Here is a 19,601-nt window from a genome sequence, read left to right on the forward strand (position 1 = left end):
TCTCTCTTATGCATAAATATTTCTATTTGGAAAGTCCAGTGGCCGTTTAGAAAACAATCCAATTTGCTTATTTTACTAAGTGGAATTTATTTTATTTATTCTCTGTATTTTCTAAAATTCCTTTCCTGAACACGTTATTTAAATCACATTTTTCTATCAATTAATTTTGCAGAAAGATGTAGACTACTCCTTTAACTGCTGTTTATCTGGCTGCCATGCATCAATAGTGCTTTGTTGCTCCTGAAGTATATGATTCTGTGCTTCTCTTACAGTGGGCTTTCTCTCTGGGAGGGTCAATGGAATGGCATTTTCTAACTGGGGTGTAAGGGAGGAGGGAGCAGGGGACAAGGATGGGGGTGAAAATGAAGGAGCACACTAGCTAGAAAGGAAGCAAGTGGAATACATTATCACATAATAAAGCTAAAACAAAAAATAACCTTTGAGAAAAGACAAAAGTCAATTTTAATACCACCTGTGATTGAATATTGAAAAGCTTCACTACCATTCAGGCTCAATGTCAAACACAAGAGTTCCTAGTGGCAGGAAGATGACCCCAACCAGGAAAACATTTTAATCCCACTAAGATCTGTTTTAAAAGTGTCATGTGTTAGGACTGTGACTTTGTGTTCCCTGTAGTCCCTGACAATAAAAACTGTGGGTGGAAAACTTCTCAAGGTTAATTGGCGAGACCTGACAAAGTCTATGATGTTTTTGATGTATCTCCTTAGGGTTTCTGAAAGGTAGAAGCTCCAAACTAAGTAGTTTAATAAAAGGCCATCCATTTGGATAAGAAAAGAGAAGGCAAATTTGTTTTGTCTTCCCTTCAAGCCTGTACCACCTGGTATTCCCAAGGGATCATCCATTCAAGTACTAAGTAGGCCCAGCCCCACTTAGCCTCCTGGATCACGTGAGGCTGGGTGTGTTCAGGGTGGTTTGGGCAGAGATGAAATGGTAAACTTGTTACTGTTTCAATCTTCCTCAAAAGCTAACAGAATCATAAGCAAAGTTCAACTAATTAATTTTAAATGCTAACTTCAATTGTTTATGCTAATAGCTCTTACCAGCTATAATTTGAATACAGATGGTCTGGAATGCTCACACCTAGGTCAGAATTACCTCTGAGATATCCACTCTCTCCATGGCCTTAGTCACACAGACCTTGGGCTTCCTCAGCCACAAAGGGACTCTTTCAATAACCTGATCACAGGATTAAGAGAGCACTATGACAGACTTTCAGTACAGAGCCATCCCTTTCTAAAGATTAATTACATGTGTATGTCTTTGTGTGCATGTGCACATGAGTGCAGGTGCCTGCAGGGGCCGATAGAGGGCACTGGATCCCCTAGAGCCAGATTTACAGGCAGTTCGGAGCCATTCACTGTATCTGCTGGGAACTGAACTCCTGCACCTCTGGAAGTGCAGTATGTAACCCCAATCTTTGAGCCATCTCCCCAGTCCTCCTTCTTACATTCTTATCTTAAAACAGAACAAACAAATAACAATATATTTTTCATAACAAATTGTTTGTTCCATACTTAAAACATTCTCCCATTGACTATTATTGTTTGAAAATTAACAGCTTAACTTGAAAAAAAAAAGTATCTGAGCAGTCAATTCAGGTTTATTTCTCCAAGTAAAAATGAGTACATAGTAAGACTTGGATTTTACCTACACTGTTTACTCTTTTAAAGCCTCTAGGTTTTTTTCCTATGCAGTCGAAGCTGTTGAGTTTCAGCTATTTCTTGTTTATTTGTTCAGTTTGGAAACAATTTATTTAAAGACTATCTAAATAGGACATACTTCCTTGAGTAGAAATAATTAAATACATCTGGATATTTATCTGATGTTTTCTGACATTAATAGATATGGGGGGGCACCTGATTCAAGTTTAAGGACCATTTACCTGAGTTTGGGATTCAAGAGAAGGATGAGAGTGTATTAGCATACACTTTCCTTCAGAAATCTGAAAGATACTTGATGATTAAAAATAATGAATTACTATGCTTTAAAACTCTCCGTGTTGAGACTGTACAGATTGGCAGCATTTCAACTCTGAGTGACTGGTCCTTGTTATCCTCAGATACTGATATATCCCTAGCCTTCCGCCACAAATGTAAGTTACTATTTAGAGCAATGGGAAATCATCTTCAGATGGAGAGGGGTTCATTCCTTACAGAGCAGGAAAACTGTCTCGTAAAAGCGAGAGGCTGGACTCGATCGAGCACATTCTCAACAGATGAAAGAGACAACCACGGCACAGCTACGAAAGGGGGTTGGTTCTATGGGAATAAAATCTGGATTTGCATAGTCCAGATTTAGCTGCTCCAGACAACTTTCTTAACAAGTAGTTTGATCTTTGCATCTAGTCCTCAAATGCAACAACATGTCAGTGGGGGTACTCCACCTTGCCTAAACTGGGGGAAATCACAACGAAATGCCAGGAATGACTGTAATGGTTAAACATATCATAAGGGTTGTAACACACAGCCTTAGTCATTCGTTTCGTGCAGAGTGACAGTCTAGCACAGTGGTAAATGAACAGGCCTTCCAATGAGAGAATGAGGGCTCGAGGGCCACCCTACTCTTTATAAGCTGTTGACATCACCTTGGTGAGCAAACTCTTGAGCCTTCAATTCCCTCAGCTGGAACATGAGGCTGCATAGCATGCCAAAGCAACTGTGGCCAAGTGGCTATACCCATTGGCCATGAAGACAGACTGAGGCTAGCTTTACAGCTGCCCACTGTGTTGAGTAGGTCACTTAAACTCTTTGCACCAGTGGTTTATTTGTGAAATGGTAATAATGATCTTGATTGGGTTTTCATGAGTGCGACATGAACTATGCCAGATCTGATAACTCATCTGCCTCTCACAGTACCTATTAAGTAGATAAGAAAAGAGGTGTCATCTGTAAAATGAATACAATAATAACTACTGTTGTGTTTGGGAAACTGGATGAAAACAAAGCATTTGATAAGTTCTACGATCTTTGTCTAAATCATTATTGGGCTTTGTTAAAATCATTATTGCCCATTGAGAACCTCACATGGGCAGGTTCAACCTTATGACCTGGAAGGTTTCACTTAGAGCTGCTGATTTTAAATGAAGCTGGTAATATCATCCCCAAGTTAGTCCCTCACAGCTAAAATCAAATAATACACAGTGCGTGACAAGTCAGCATTATTATTCAAAGAAATAAAAATCTGGTTCCATACTATCTCTGGACTATCTTTGTGTGTGTGCAGCAGCTATTAAACATTTCTGAGGTCAGATGGCATAATTAAATATAGTCCTTGAGGAGACAAGCTACTCAACAATGAACTTCCAGGTGGCTTGAATAAATACCAGCATAATAAAATGACATAATCAGTCTAATTCTCTCGTAAGCTATGAAAGAGTTATTATATCAAGGAAGTTTTACATAAAATTTCTTCCTGCCAAATATTAACTTGAATAGTCTGATGAAGACAACTTTGCTTTTAGTAGAGACCTTTCCCAAAGATGTTCTCAGTAACAGTGGACAAAGGGAGAGTACTCTGTACTTCGTCTCCCAGAGGGTTGGCTGATGCCCAGCCACTCTCTTTCAAGGTCCTCATCCTAAGACTGTATGACAATGGTGGAGGGCGGTAAAATAAGCTATAAGAAGTACCATAGTGTGTGCACTAGATCAGGTAAGAGGGACAATAACCTTAAATTGAAAGAGAGTGGTCTGAAGACCCCAGGCCTTACCTAACACTCGGTGAATGAGCAAACAGACCATGAATCTCACAGACACCATTTCTGGGCCACAGACTGGACAAGGACACCCTGTCTAAGCTTCCATTGCATCAGCAATATAGCCAGAAATAAAACCTCTTCCTCCTAAGCATGTGAAGACTGAGTGAAAGTGTAACCAGCTTAGCGTGAGGCCAGGCTGCCTCTGTGCCCATCACACAGATGTCAGAAACTGACCATCTTTAGCCTGGAGCCTGTTTCTTCTTGGATTCGGTTTCACCTCCAAAAGTGAAATCCCTACCTTTTCAAATGATACATCCTCCAACTTTCCAGTCTTGCAGTGAGAGGGAAAGGACTAAAATATCTTAGTTTCCTAAGAACATATAATCCTAACTAACTAAATATATGGTTACAATGTGTGTGTGTGTGTGTGTGTGTGTGTGAGAGAGAGAGAGAGAGAGAGAGAGAGAGAGAGAGAGAGAGAGAGAGAGAGAGAAAGAGAGAGAGAGAGCTGAGATTTACTCTGAACTCAATGAGTCAGAGCAGGTATCTCTAACGTCACCACTGAGGGCCCAGCTCTGCAACATACATTCGGGTTAGCCAAGAATTAACCAGAAACTCTTATCAGCTCAACTCTAGGCCCCTTTGCTTAGTCCCACTGGGGCTACATGGTGTGGCTTGTCTTTCTAGAAACATGAGGCGAGCATCAGGAACTGTGACTCTAAACCAAGAATAGTCTTGATTTTGATGTCCCAAAACATGAAATTATCAAGTGTGACCTGGAGATTACATCCTAGGGGACCAGCAACGACACAAAAGCATCTACAATCTCTCGCAGATGTCAAAAGACAAGCCTGTTGCTGATCATTTTAAAAATTATTTTTAAAGATTTATCTTTTTTATTTTCATGTGTGTCGGTGTTTTGCCTGTGTGTGTGTATGTGCAGGCGAAATGTGTGTAGTCCCCAAGGTGGTGCTGGCTCCCTGGAACTGGAGTAACAGATGGTTGTGCTGTGACCTGAACCTGAGTCCTCTGGAAGAGCAGCAGTGCTCTGCGCCACCTAGCCATCCTTCCAGGCCCTGTTTTAAACTTTTTCTATTGTCACAATGCTTTCAAACTACAACTCACTCTTCTTTTTATGTGGCAACCTCCAAAACATCTTGCTGCATTATAGAGCTGTAAATGTTTTTATGTCAATATGAACGCTTAAAAACAAAACCTCCAGTTGCTGTACTTATGTGCATACACTCATTAGTGTTTGAGAAATCTGAAATATTAAATTATCACAAACATATTTCAATATCACTCCACCACTGTTTCTGAAAAAACTCCTGCCACCTAAAACAGAAGGGTTTATCAAGAAAATGAAATCAAATTTGACCTGTAACATAAAGTTGAGAGGGAAAAATCAGGTCTTTCCAATAATGGGCCTGTTATCCTCACAGGCGGGTTGTGGTAAAACATGATGATGAAAAGTGAGATTGGAGACAGTAGCAGAGACATTGGTGGCTCCAAAGACCCTGTAGATGTTAACCAGAGAGGAGAGTCTCCACATTTGTGAAAGCAAGCTCCGAGTTGCTGCCAGGCACACGCAGCAGCTATTTCATGATCTCTCAGAAGTACCATGATCATGTGTCCAGAGGAAGCCATGGCTTCCTTTGTGAGAGCAGCTACTAAGAGCTCATGTTAAACTCTCAGTGAGAACCAGGGGGGAATAAAGAACCAAGCATTTGACATAATGAGGCAGTCTATCCCAAAAGCATGTGTTTGTGTTTTCAAGAACACTCCAAGGTTAGAAACCAGCCATGGAGTACCAATGATTGGCCATTTATCTAAGTTCTCTACCCCCAATAGTGTCCCTTCATCTCTGACTTCCTAAGCGTGTACACTGTCTTCCTTTCTGTAAACTCCAAGCACAGCAGCACAGAAGACAACATACTCAGGTTGCTAGAGAACAACCGGAAAGGGGAGACTTGGGTGTCTCAAGCTGGCTCCCATCAGCAAAACTGGAAACAGTCATTCACACAAAGGTAGGGACACCAGGAAAGCAGGCTGTGCTCATGGATCCAGACAGGAATGGGGCTGCACACTCCCTAAAATGGTATGTGAGGGGCTCTCTGCCGTCATACTCACAAATAACAAAGCTGTTATATCTATGTGATTGAACATTAGACAACAGAATTAGAAACCCCAGGGAGCTCCCCTATGAATTGGCTCTAGGGAAACACACGAACTTCTTTCTAGATGTCATTAGGGTTAGGGGTGGGACAGGCAGGGGGATTTGGCAAAGACCCAGTAGAAGGAGGATGAGGGAACTAGAACCGGGGGTTGCAAGCCTCCATGATACATACTTCGGTCATGCATGAGTGTGGGAAGGGTCGGCTTTCCTAAGAGTCACTCCCAAGTGAACACACTGTAGATGTGGTGCCAGGCTTCACGAGGATGGGAGAAAACATGGGCACCATGGGCAAAGCCTGGCCCCAGCACATAAAAGCACTGCCAACAGAATTCTGTCTAAAACAAGACAACAGCAGAGATTTTTCCTTCAGTGTCTGCAGTGGTTACAGCCTACAGATGGGGAGTAAAATGAGGGTTCCTCCATACCACCCCTTATCTTCTGTCCATTTTTCCCTACTCAGTCTTCAGATCAGGCTATATAAAGGTCAAATAGTCATTGAAGAAAATGGACTATTTAAGTTTAAGTGTAAAGAGAGCCTGCTGTCTTAGAGCCATGCCTCTTGACCACTAACTACCAGGGTCACATACGGCCAGTTGTGTTAACAGTTAAGAGGATAATCTCATCATTGTCTGTCCTTTTTCCAATACATTTCTGCCATGATAAACATTTTCACACCTACCCATGGAATATTCAATGTTGCATACTATGTGTTCTCCAAAACCCCTTTCAGCTAGTCTGAGTTTTTCGAATTAGCTTGTCTCACTCATTCAGATCCTCATGTCCAATGGGTAGACCTACCCAACATAGCCTCTTTTACTTAACTGTGCTTCTACAGATCAGCAACTTGCAATATCAGAGTCTTGCTGTTCTCACAAAGTAAGAATGGATATATCATGTCAGGAAAGCTTTTCCCATCCATAAGAAGCTGTGGTCCCTGACCAGGAAAGTGAGCCCCTGACACACAGTCCTTTCTGAAGATAGCAGTTGCAACAGAAACGACAGAAGGTATGCAGAGCTGACTTGGGATGACTGTGAAAGACAGCTGAGGAGAAATGACACAGATGTGTGCCTTCCATCACAGGACAATGTGGCTCATGCCAGAAAGGCCCAAGAAGAGGATTCTGGCTTCTTATCTGGTCCCCAAACTAAGCGAGGGAGCAAGCAGAATTGCTCGGCAGGAAACTAACCCAACTGATTCACAGAGCCATGACCAGAAATTTTAGAAAAGAGCAGCAAGCTGTTTGGATAAAGTTGGGTGCTGTGTAGGCATGCCAATGGGTTGTTAAACAATGGGAAAGGGGAGCTTAATAAATCCCAGGAGACAAGAGCAAGGAAGAGAATAAGAAATAGTGGGTGCAGCCAAAGGTATCGTATTCTACAACATGTGGAAACAGAAACCAGAAACAAGTTGTGTCTCTAAGCAGGAGATGCCAGGGATATCGCAGTGACATCCACACTGGACTGTGTGGGACTCATATCTGTCAAAAGGAAACCCCAAGACAAGTCTTGGGAGGTTCTGTCATGTGTCACACCTAAGATGGCCTTAACACAATCTGGATCTCAGTGGTGAAGTCAGAAGGAAAAGAGTAAGATACAAAGGCATGTGGCCAGAAACTGAATTATAATTGGGATGTGGGACTGCCCAAGGGGCAGAATGAGTTCAGATCAATGTGGTTGCAGTAAATACAGGTTCAAGTTGGGCTGCTGTCACTCAAATTGGTCAGATAGAGAACCTCGAGTGTCACACCCCAGGCACAGTAACACGTATTATCAGGTGGATGATGAGTAATTACCCATGATTCTAAAAATTGTCCCCCAGCATTCTTTCACTTATTGAAAACTGCTTATTGTATACTCTGGTGCTGTGTTGAGTACTAGGAATATTAGTGATTAAGCTGAGAACTGGTCAGGAGGCAGAAGCCAGATGATATTTGTGTGGCTAGGAAGGGGTTGGGCAATGGGATGGCAGGTATCTAGTTCCTGGGAAAGACACGGCATCGTCTTTTTGAAGACTTGACAGAGAGTGCATTTATGGGGACTGACAAAGCATGAAAGTGGCCTGAGATGAGTATGCAGAAGTGGCAGGGAGGAGCCAGGTGATGCGGAAGCTGCTGGCCTGGGCTGGAATGGCTGGTCTTCACACTAAGTGCAACGGAAGGTCATTCCAGGTTGTCTTTTGTTCTGCTTTGTTTGTTTAATGGGGTGGCACAGTCGGTTGTGCATTTAAAAATCTCCCTCTGACAGCATCATAACAGAAAAAGGGCAGGAATCCAGCTGAGGGACAGACACTGGGAAGGGCGTGCAGGGAAAAGAGCAGCTGAAATCAACACCAAGGTGGAGTCTAGGGGCCACAACTGGGAAACCCAGAAGCTAGCAGAAGACGCTGAATGGCCCTCACACATCATCTGACTGCAGAATGAGGCTTTGTGACATGCTCCCGCCTGGGTCAGGATTGGCTCTGGACAGGTAAGGTTACTTTGGAGTGTTCGACTAGGGGCATTTTCGTTGGCCTCACCTCCTACATTCTGATTCAACGTGGAAGAACACTTTTAACAGTCTCCCCAGGTGATACTAAAATGCACCGAAGTTAGAGGACAATGTGCATGTTTTTTTCACTCATGACAGAAGGGAAAATTACAACCGCCTCATTTTGATTTAATCTTCTCTACTGAGAAGAATGTTTTCAAATAAAAGAGCAGCACAAACATGCTGAAGAGGAAATGAAAGCCGAGAGAGGTGATGTGATCAGGAAGAACAGCTTGCCACTGTAGGTGAACTCAAGACTCTGCTCCAAATAAAGTATGTCTTGTAACATTGCAAGAATTCACAGCACCCATAGGCAAGGGGCATCTACTCGGCAGAGCAGCATCTAGGAAGTTCCTCTTTACATATGTCAAATACATCTCCCTATGCATTGGTGATCTTCGCTTTCTCAGGGGTTACAATTCCATTTGACATTGTGAGATGACTTTTGCATTCAGAGCTTACTACACAAAGTATAGTAGGATTTATAACCCTTTATTCCGTCTTCCTTCTTTGGAAAAATGTCTTTGCTGTTGGGAAAACTCTTGGATCTGATTAATATTTGGGAACCACTGTTAGTGTGAGCATGCTTCAGTCCACTAAAAACACTTAAATCCTGTTGGAAAAGCCTATGTAGAAAGTATTTTTCACTCTTGGTCTCCACGTGCCTCAGTAGGCAGAAGGGGCTCACTTAAAACTCACCTCCAGGACTCTTAGGGCAACCAATTAGTAGAAAGTTCACCTGCCTCTTGTGCACCTGATCTTAGCAAGGTAGAGCTTCTTTTCTAACATGATGTGTAAGCAGCGAAGAGGTCTACCAGGAAGTAGTCACTAATACAGACCATGGCCAGCTTTGAAGAAGGCATCTAATAGGATTTTGGTCCTAAATCTGTCCATTCACTTTACCAGAGTCTAGAAGGGTTAGAAGCAATCTTTACAAGCTTCATGGTGAGGTAAAGCTGTGAGGACTAACTACAGGACAAAGAACTTGAATGTAAGACAATCACACAAACATAGAAGAGGGACCTTCTGAGGAAGTACACAAGTACAGCACTTGCTCTGGTCAACTGACAGATGGGGTGTGGAGGGAGGGCAACAGCAGAGTTTCCCACAGACTGCAAGTCATTGAGTGACTCGATCCCCAGAAGTCGCCACAATCAATAATTAAAAGCCAAACCTTATTTTAAAAACTAGAAGTCTTTTTCCTTTCCAACCACGCTGGTGGCATTTCTGAACACACAACTTAGCACTCCTCCCCAAACCTCCCATCCCCTCCCCACTTAAAACCACCCTGCCAATTTTAGATTCCAGAAACATAGATCCAACTTCAGAAATCTCCTCAGGTGCCATTTTTAGTCTCTAAGTAAGGTTGGCAACACTGCCGGCCTCTGCCAAAGCTGTTTTCTTAAATACTATTAAAGCAAATTGCTTCTAAACTATTAAAAAGTAAATCCCAATTGAACAAAGCCCTAAAAGAATCAACTAGATGTTCATAATTGAGAGTAATTTTATGTAATTTTATTCATGGAGTATGCTTTTATAAATTAGTATTGAATATTATGTGTTCATATATTTTATATATTCAATATTGTAAATTAAAAGTGGCCTAGAGTATGTTTGAAATTATATAAATAAATTATTATTGCCATTCCTTCCCGTATAAGCAGTGTCTAACAGGTCTCTGAAAAAAGCCCCAGAAACTTAACCATGATCAAAATAAACCCCAGATCGACCAGGGCAGACACACCCCAGAGCCCCTCCCCAAGATCTGCCTTCTAGTTGTCTATTTCCTTCTAATGGCATCTCCTGAGACTTTGGCCTGCAGGCCATCACCAAAAGTAAAAGATAGTGAGAAAGGTCCCTGGGCAATTAATAAAGAGGGATGCCATGCATATATCTGTATATATACATTACATACATGTACATAAAACCAAGATGAAACTATAAGAAAAATATGATGCCTTAAAAAAGAATGGAAGAATGAAACTGGTGCCTTCTCTGGAAAGAAATCTAAAGACAGAGTCAACCAGAATGAAGCAAGATGCATCAAACAGACCCCTCTTGTCACAACCAGATGCCAGCTTTGGAGCTTCTGGTCCAGAGAGGAGAAAATACACAGAAGAGTCTTTGTAACAAGAAATTGATTGTTCTCAGATAACCAGTCCTCTCTAATTCTAGAAGCATCTTCAGAGAGTAAGGAATGCTACCAGACACAAATCTGAGCACTTCCTAGAAGTTAATCTGTAGGCTTCTCTAGCAGGCTAAACAATAGCATAAGCCTGTTACTACATCCCCTCATGGGAGCCTTGATCTTTAATGATGGGAGATCAGGCTTCATCTCAGTTGTGTCCCCCAAATCTAATAGACATGAGACAGTGCTCACACACAGGATTCGTGTTCTTTTTTAAATAATAGAATTGTGACCAGCAACTTCCTCCAGTGAGGTTTCCAGTACATGCATGGGCAAGGGAGCAGCCTAGTCACCTGGATCCCCTTGCCCAAAGGCTCACAAAGGAAGATATCAGGGCAGGACTTGCCAGTGACTTCAGAAACTCAAACACAGTACCACCAGTGGAAGACAAAACTTCCAATGGTGTGTCTTTGAGTTGGTGGTTTCAGTTCCTTTAGGACCCATGATGAGTAGGAACACTTGGGCTGTGACACCTGGGTCCTTGCTTGCTTACTTCCCTCTCCATGTTCCTACTGGTGGGACCCTGCAGCCACTCTGCTGCCACTCTTTCCTGAGCCTCTCTTGGGTTCCTTCCCCGTCATACTCAAAGCTGCAATCACCACCCACACTCATGTCACCCCCCAGCTTGTTTCTTATTACAGAACCATGTGGTCACTCGGCACTTGAAGAGAATGGTAAGTTGAGACCCACACTACCCAGCTGTGCTTTTTGGTTTCTGAGAGGATTATGCTGGTAAATATTTCAGGACAATTGCAGTGGACAAGCCTAGGACAGCCAGCGTGCACAGGCTAATCCCAAGGGCATAGCTGGCTGGAGACTGTCTTTGTTTTTAGAGGTACTTTGTTCCCCCAAAGAAATACAGAATCAGACTGGAGTGAGCAAAGATGGCTTTACCACCATTAAGGTGACTACTTGTGAAATTGATATTGCCCCAGACTGTGTGGCAAACTGTTTTTATTCCTTCAGATACTCTTTTTTTTAAAGTTTTACCATGAACACATGCTTTATATAATTGCACTTTAATCATTAAAAATGACCTTGTTGCATATTAAAGTACAAGTCAGATATTCATTCCTAATGTATTTATTTTAGGACACTATCTTCCCTGGGAATCCTAAATAATACCCAGTGGAAGGAAGAAAAAGGAAGTGTTCTCACAGGACACAGGACACTTAGATGGTTAATGACATGTCCAGTTTGATGGAGGTACAGGTGACTGTTCACCCAAAATCTGAAACTCAGAAACAACTAATGCAACAATGGAACTGGACTCCAGTCGTCTATAAACTATATTGTTTTCAGAATAATCCTGAGGCATCAATAAGCACTTCAAAGTACAAATTAAATACTTATGAGGTATCCCTTTAAGAGATTCATTTTCTATGGCCACCCAAGATAATGTCTCATTAGATTGAAGAGTGTCACGGGCAGGTGGCAATTAAGAACACAGGCCTTGGGACTATGTGAATCTTTCTCAAATCCTGTATTTAATACTATCTAGTTGTAAGTGGGATCCTGGGTGAGTTGTTTTATTTCTTTGGCCCTCGGATTCTACAATACCACCTACCTAAAAGACCCATTGTGTAGAGGGTATGTGACCTAACCTCTTGGAACAATGCCTGGCTCGTGATATGCAACAATAGATGATAGCTATTAGGAATCCAGTCAAATAGGAATTGCAAAAATACTAAGTCTAGGATGATACTGAATCACACTTCCTGAAGAAGTCAACGACCTATTTAATTCATTTATCACCACACTAAAAGTCACCAAACCGAGGGCATTACTGAAGACAACAGGGACACAAAGATGAATAAAACGTGGCCTTAGACTTTGAAAGGTAGAAAGTCTGATGCAAGAGACAATATGTATCCATGTCATTGTCCCCACATGAAACGTGATGTAATGGAGAGAGTTGCACAAGGGAGCCTGACTCGGTGAGTGGGTTGGAAGAGGCCTAGCAAAGGTGGCCGCAATTGATCCAAGTTTGAAACAAAGAATGTCTTTGGGAAAACAATAAATGGAAGAATGTACCAGAGAAAGAAACCATGGGTAAAGCATCAAATGAGGGGCATGTTCATCCCACAAGGAGAGCACCACTGTAAATAACGCAATAGCTCATCTAGTGGATGTTCAAGACTCTATTCCTGGAGGAGGGACCACTGAAAATGGAAGTCAGAGCCAAAGCAACCAAACAAACCACTATCCTAGTGCATCCACATGTGTGGGAAATTAATGCTCACTAAACATTTAAGAAACAGCTACAGAGCTGGGTGGTGATGGCACACGCCTTTAATCCCAGTACTTGGGATGCAGAGGCAGGTGGATCTCTGTGAGTTCGAGACCAGACTGGTCTACAAGTTCCAGGACAGCCTACAAAGCCACAGAGAAACCCTGACTCGAAAAAGAAAAAGAAAGAAAGAAAAGAAAAAGAAACAGCGACAGACTCCCCTAGTCTTCCCCATGTCAGAAAATGACATCACTATCCTCCAGCTGGCTACATCGAAAACCCTCAAGTTCTATGTACCCCTCAGTAACAGCTCCATCAGCATCTTGAAAGTTAAGTCTTCTACCTTTGGACCACGAGTTGCCCCCTATACAGAGCGCCTAGGCAGATGCTATTTAAACATGTCAGTGATTAGAAAACGCCCTCTCCTTTGTTCCCATCCTTCAGCAGCACCCCATTGCACACAGAATCCCCTTAGGATGGTCTTGGAGGTCTTCACGTCTGCCTGCTTTTCTGAGCCATCCCTTCACATGAGTTCTCCCATCACGCTGCTCCTTGCATGTCTAACCATCTTCAAAGACTCGTTTCCCAACTTCACAGAGTTATACCCTTCTGTTCCTAAGTTGCTCAGCACTAGGTGCCTAGTTTTATTTTCTCAGGCACTTATTTTTTGAAATGATCTCTTGTGTACTCTTTCTGCTCTTTTATTGCCTGTAAATGTCAGGGAAATGTAAGCTAATGAGAGAGAACCAGGCCCTGTTATAAAAACATGTCTGTATGGAAGAGTACATGAACTAGAGTACAAATATAAAATACTGCAAAGAAGTCATAAAATTTGCACACAAAAAAACTACATCTATTTGATTCATCCCAGTAATGCCTGACAGGGATTAAGCATCTATCATCTTCTTGCATGAATGATAAAGAGAATAACAGTGCATCCTGTCCTCCCTGTGATTAAGTGAATGTTCCATCCCACTAAGACCAAGGGCTTGAAACACTGGAAATTACTTTTATGGATAGCTGTGTCATCCAGAGAATTTAAAGTGGCAACTGTCTTGAGGGATGCCTCCTAGAACGACAGCCTCACCCCAACTCAACTCCTCAGCCATCGCTGCATGCTGAATCAAAAGGGGTTGATGTTTGCAACAGACTAGGTGTTTCCTGATGCCAAGAGACAGGCAGCAGATGTCAGTATGATAAAAAAAAGGAGGTGGGAGGAAGCAACTTCCTCAGGAAACTGTGGGGAGGCCCTGGTCCCTTGGATAGAAAGAACGTGAGCCATCAAAGACTTCAACAGAGTGACCCCACCAGCCTGGCACTGCAAAGAAGCCAGCCCACCACATGGCTAGAACCTTTCGCCCTAGAAACTGCAAGAGACATTAGAAAAAGCTAATTATGAAACACTAAGTGCTAACAATTTCCTTGAATTTCATTTTGCTGTTCTAGGACTTAGACAAAGTCATCTGCCTCTGATGTTGGGCAAGACAAAGGACTGTAGGTGATCGTACAACCAAGACCACTGTGTGCTGTTTGGGGGTGACAATTCAAGAGTACCAAGCTAATGAGGGAGAGCCAGGTCCTGTTACAAACATCTTTGAGTGGAGGATTGCGAGAACTAGGAGGCAGATATGAAATACAGGAAAGACATTACCATTCTAGGCAGTCTCAAGAACGTGAGTTATGCAGCTCCTTGTGGTGTGAGACCAAACGGTTTAACACAGTGTTAATATAGAAATGCCATTTCTGCCAATTTTTGCCTTCAAGAAACAAGACCAGCTTAGATGAGAAATTAGAAAGTACAGCCCATGCTAACAAGAAAAGCAATATACTAGCCCAATTTCTATACTATACTATGCACCAATTTCTTCTCAGTTGGATTCTCATTGAGTCAATGTTTAGTGAGACTCTGTGTTGGAGAAGTTACAATAGCCAGTAGAAAAGCAAACACCCTGGAGCTAGGAAATAGGACCATCCCTACTGACACTCAGACAATGGAGGGGAGCCTTTGGACATTATCTTCCCCAGGAAGATAATCAGGAGACCTAAGGAGTTCAAGCTCATCACTAGACAGACTACTATGAAAAGTGTGGTGTTTGAGAACAGAGGCACATATCAATGAAGGACATTTTCCTCTGCGCTCTGGAGTGTCAGAGATGGGGAGTTCTGCATCTGGTGGGCTCATGAGCACACTTACTACGGAAGCAAGAAGATGATGCCTGAGATTAAATCTGTCCATTCGTCATAACAGAGCTACTGTCCTGGGTGTCCCTGGATTTCCTCCTTGCCTGGGTTCAGAGATCCAGTGTACCCTTGACTACATGAAGCTATCTTTGTTGCCTCCCTAGCAGTGTGAGGGCATTTTTTTAAAAAAAATGTAAAGTTTACATAAACAAGAGCAGAATGTGTCACAAATATACATGTACACCTCACATTGGGGATGCTGCAGAAAGCTATTGTGATCAGAAGACAACGATGAGGAAGACAGTGACAACAACTAATCTAGAACTGATTCCATCAGTGCCATAGCCCCCAAGAGAAGAACTAATATTTTATAAAATGAACTTCTATGATATCAATACCCATACTTTCATTTTAAGAAATACACCCGGGGAATATTCTCTGCCCCGCCACCAATGTACTGAGTAACTATAAGCAAGGAGTTCAGCCTTCCTGACCCTCCCAAGAGGGTGGTGTAGAAAAGCTCTGACTGCATCTAAGCCATCTCTGCAGAGCGGGTTGCACTCCTGACCTGATGCTCTGATGCTCTGTCCCCTATACAGCCCAGCATTCTCTGAGGCTCACTCTTACATCTGTGTGTAGGGATGCTGCTAATGGTAGCTCTTCTCCGCCATCTTGCCAATCTCCGGGTTTAATGATGCCTACAGAGCCTTCAGGTCCTAGACTTCTGGAGCCTCCCCTGTGACTTCACCTTAAGATTTAAGCCTCTTAAGTGGATCTAACATTAGCCAGGTTCAAAGGACCATTGTTAAGACCTACTATTGGTTGGAGGATGGTTCAGCAGTTAAGAGCACTTGCTGCTATTATGAAGGGTCCAGTGCCCATATGGTGGCTCACAACCATATGCAGCTCTAATTCCTGGTAATCTGATGCCTTCTTCTGAACTCTGAGGGTACTACACACATGTAGGACACACACACACATGCAGGCAAACACTCATACACACAAAATTTAAAAATAAATATTAAAAGCATTAGTCATTAATATATTAACAAATAGTTTAAGATTAGAAGACAGATATAAAAATTAGTGGTTACTAAATTATACAGTGTTTGGATGGATTTATATAAAATTATTCACAATTACAAATAATTCATAAACACATACCTCTCTCTCATACACACACACACACACACACACACACACACTCTCACACACACACACACACACACACACAGAGAGAGAGAGAGAGAGAGAGAGAGAGAGTCTAAGAATTATTGTAAGATGGCAATTTTGAATTTCTGGTTCTTTAAAAACATAACATTACAAGCGAGTAGAATTTCACCCTTGCACTTACTTTTAGCACCAACATGTCTGGTACACATTTTAGCCTTTTGCCTCATACACAGGTAAAGCTTCAGATGCTAGGCTAAAATGTGTTGATTCTTCACAGAACACGAACACTCTTCTATGTGCAGATACCCTGTGCTCACCAAAGAGTTGACCTGCTCAGGCAGGTGCATTCATTTACTGAACACACCCACAGAAATAAAAAGCTACTCCAAGGAAATATCCAGGAAAACCTTGCATAACATGGACAGGAGGGTAGGAAGAGGTAGGTCATGAACGCTTATGTTTGGAGACCACAACAGAGGAAACCCTAGCCAACAAAAACAGATGCAATTTAGGGTGTAGAACATGCTTTGTTTTGACTTGTTTTCTCACTAGTCTAGTCCCCCCCCTAGCCAAGACAGCAAGTAGATGATGAACTATTTTTGACCGCCCAATATTTTGATATGCAAATTAAAGATCTGCCATGATCCATACATTCTTGTCACTGGGACCTAAAAGCCATCAAACCTGTCCTAAAGTAAGATCTGTTTTTGCACCAGTGGGGCAGAATACAAAAAGGAACTGGGATCTTAATGCCATGATGCTGGCATTCAGAAGAAGCATAAAGCGAACAGCTCACTGGAACATATTAAAAAAAAAAAAAAAAGAAAGAAACACAGTGTGGAGAACCAGAGCTAAACACGAATCCGAAGTGACTTCTGTCTGCCTGCTTTAGAATTACCAATCAAGGCTTCCTGTTAGCCCTGGGCAATTTTGAATCAAACTAAATGAAAGAGTTATCCATGTAAGAAATTTAAGCTCAAATCAGGGTCAGTAGCACTAATCTTCTAATATCGAGTGTGTATGTGCCCTGCACCACCTGGATACAATATAGAATTTTATAGCATGCATTCTCCCGGAGCACAGCTCTTCCCAGCCCCCCAGAGTGTACATGACATCACTGCAAAGCACAGCATCAGCAGAAATCATCTCCCAATTTTTATCCCAAAGTGACTGGATGTCAAAAAGGCTCTTAACAAAGAAAGAAACCAGTATGTTTGCATCTTGATTCTTTCACAACAAGCCAATCCACAGCTCCAGAAGACATCAAATGAACACATCTTATCTGTTAGCCCCTCACCCCCAGCCTGCCAGACTCCAAGTGAAACCTATGTGTCTGTCTTACCTGTAATCTGACTCTGTCCTTGTGGATTAAAAGGACTTGGTGCAGAGTTCAGGGAGGGCCGTGGGTTCTGAGGCGGGACACCTACTCTCATACTGGGATGAGGGATGCGCCCTAAATCACTGAGGCGGTCAGAGAACAAACTAGGTTTAGAGTCATCAAGCTTCTGTCTGTGCCCTGGAAATAGCAAATCATAAAATAAAAGCATATTAATTAGCTGAACAATTGACCATGCTGAATAGATATGTGAACATACATACTGGGTGGTTTAAGCCAAGGAATTATCAATACTGGTATTTATTATGATGTGTCTATGCAAACCACTCGCTCTGCGAGCACTGTAGGGTGGCAAGCCTCCCTAATTCTATCTATAGAAAGAGAATAGAGGGTCCCAAGGGTGATGTGAAGTCAGGAGCTCAGGGGAGAACTCTCTGGGTGCCTCTTCTAGCCCTGTCAATGGAATAAAGGGAAAAGTGGGTGTTCTCTAGGGCACCTTTCTTGTTTCATGATGGGGGTTCCCCATCAGAAAGCTCAGGAGTCTGCTACACTGTCACCAAACTGGGGCAGAATCGGGGGCAAACACATTTTTGAAGACCAATTTCTATAGCAGCTATAGTGACCTTTTCTTTTTAATGTTACTACACACCTATCTCTTGTAGAAAAATTAAAACTCAAAAGGAAAAGCAGAAAGGAAACAAAGAGAAAGGAAAAGAGAAGACAGCAAGATGGGTGGGGATGGAAAGAGAAGAAATAAAAGCAAAGAAAATCTAATTGTCAAAAGTGATCTGCATCTTTTGAGCCATGCCAAAAGCACATAATGAACCCTGTTAAGTCACACAGAATATGTTTTATTTTAAATCAACTATTGTAGTTTTATTTGAGAAAGTGGAAAATACTGGTGGACTAAATAGGTGAATGTGATTACCCGTTATTTGAATGAGAGGGAGAGGGGGGAGAAGGAGGAGAGAGAGAGAGAGAGAGAGAGAGAGAGAGAGAGAGAGAGAGGGAGAGAGAGAGATCTTTGCTTTTGTTCTTGTTTATTCAAGTTGTAAAGCAAAGAAAAACTGGATATTAAAGAAATGTTCAAATTAAAATAGATCAAAGTACTGAAACATCTCCAAAACTTACAAACTCATGCATTAGAAGGGGCGTGGTAGTGTCTTGATGCAGTGACTGTGCGCCTAACATGAGAGCAGAGCTCTGCTAGGAAGCCCCCATCTGCTGCTCGGTACTTTGGAATGTATGCTCAATAGCTGACATGAGGAACGTCATTGGAACACTGACTAGATGAAAAAGTGCATTTGGAAGCAAAACTAAAGGAACTTGTATTATTACTCATCACAGAGAAAACACTGAACATGGGTTATTTATAACCTTGGGAATAGGTGTCTGTCACTACCATAAGTGGTGTGACATCTTACCTTCCCCTTCATACAGGACAAGGGGGATAAATGTGTCAGGAGAGGGTTAAGCTGAACATTAGAATTCCCCAACTATAAGCTGTCTTCATAAGACAAATTCCTTATTTTATTTGCCCCAAAATGTATTTTCCTGTCTCCTTTTTCATTGCCTACCAAGCCCAAAGAAAACAGACAGGAAGCCAAGGCTTGGTAATATGAGTGTAGCTGTCTCCACAGCCAAACATGTTCCAACTGAGCCCATTAACTGAAATGCACCCACCACCCTATTTCCTGCCAGTGTGTGTTTTAGGCATTGGCTGTAACAGAAGGACTAGACCTAGTTGAAAACATGATCAGGAAAAAAAAAACAAAGGATATCCGTTGTTAATTGTTGTTTCCCCATTTCATACAGATTGCAAATAGATTTTAGAAACTTAAAGGTTTTTAGAGGTGACCTGAAACTACCCCTAGACCCTAGCTAATAAATTGCTCATAGATAAAGTGACCTAAGCCTGCTAATGTTAATGGTCATGGCCCTCCACTATTGGCTAGCTTGGCTAGGATGAGGCTATAGCCCTAATGTGCACGAAGTGAGCTTTCTGTTCATCATGAGGTACCATCAATGTTGGCTTTCTACCTTCTCTCTGAGCTGCCACTGGTGACCCAAAGTGCC

At 42.2% G+C, this 19,601-nt stretch overlaps 1 protein-coding gene across 8 annotated transcripts in view; it reads right to left on the minus strand.

Moving 5' to 3' along the window:
* Positions 1-19,601, minus strand: part of Runx2 (RUNX family transcription factor 2) — a 236,006-nt gene that overhangs the window by 143,816 nt on the left and 72,589 nt on the right. For 5 of the 8 annotated variants that reach the window (XR_004772230.1, XR_004772231.1, XM_027387426.2 and 2 more), the window contains exon 4: positions 17,532-17,705. The exons of the other annotated variants lie outside the window; for them this stretch is intronic. Coding sequence is in view for 3 of the 5 variants with exons in the window: in XM_027387426.2 (XP_027243227.1) it covers positions 17,532-17,705 (174 nt within the window). In the remaining 2 variants the exon portion in view is untranslated. The remainder of the gene's footprint in view (positions 1-17,531; positions 17,706-19,601) is intronic. 8 annotated transcript variants of the gene reach the window in all.

Source organism: Cricetulus griseus, assembly GCF_003668045.3.
Source record: "Cricetulus griseus strain 17A/GY chromosome 1 unlocalized genomic scaffold, alternate assembly CriGri-PICRH-1.0 chr1_1, whole genome shotgun sequence".
Classification (NCBI taxonomy): domain Eukaryota; kingdom Metazoa; phylum Chordata; class Mammalia; order Rodentia; family Cricetidae; genus Cricetulus; species Cricetulus griseus.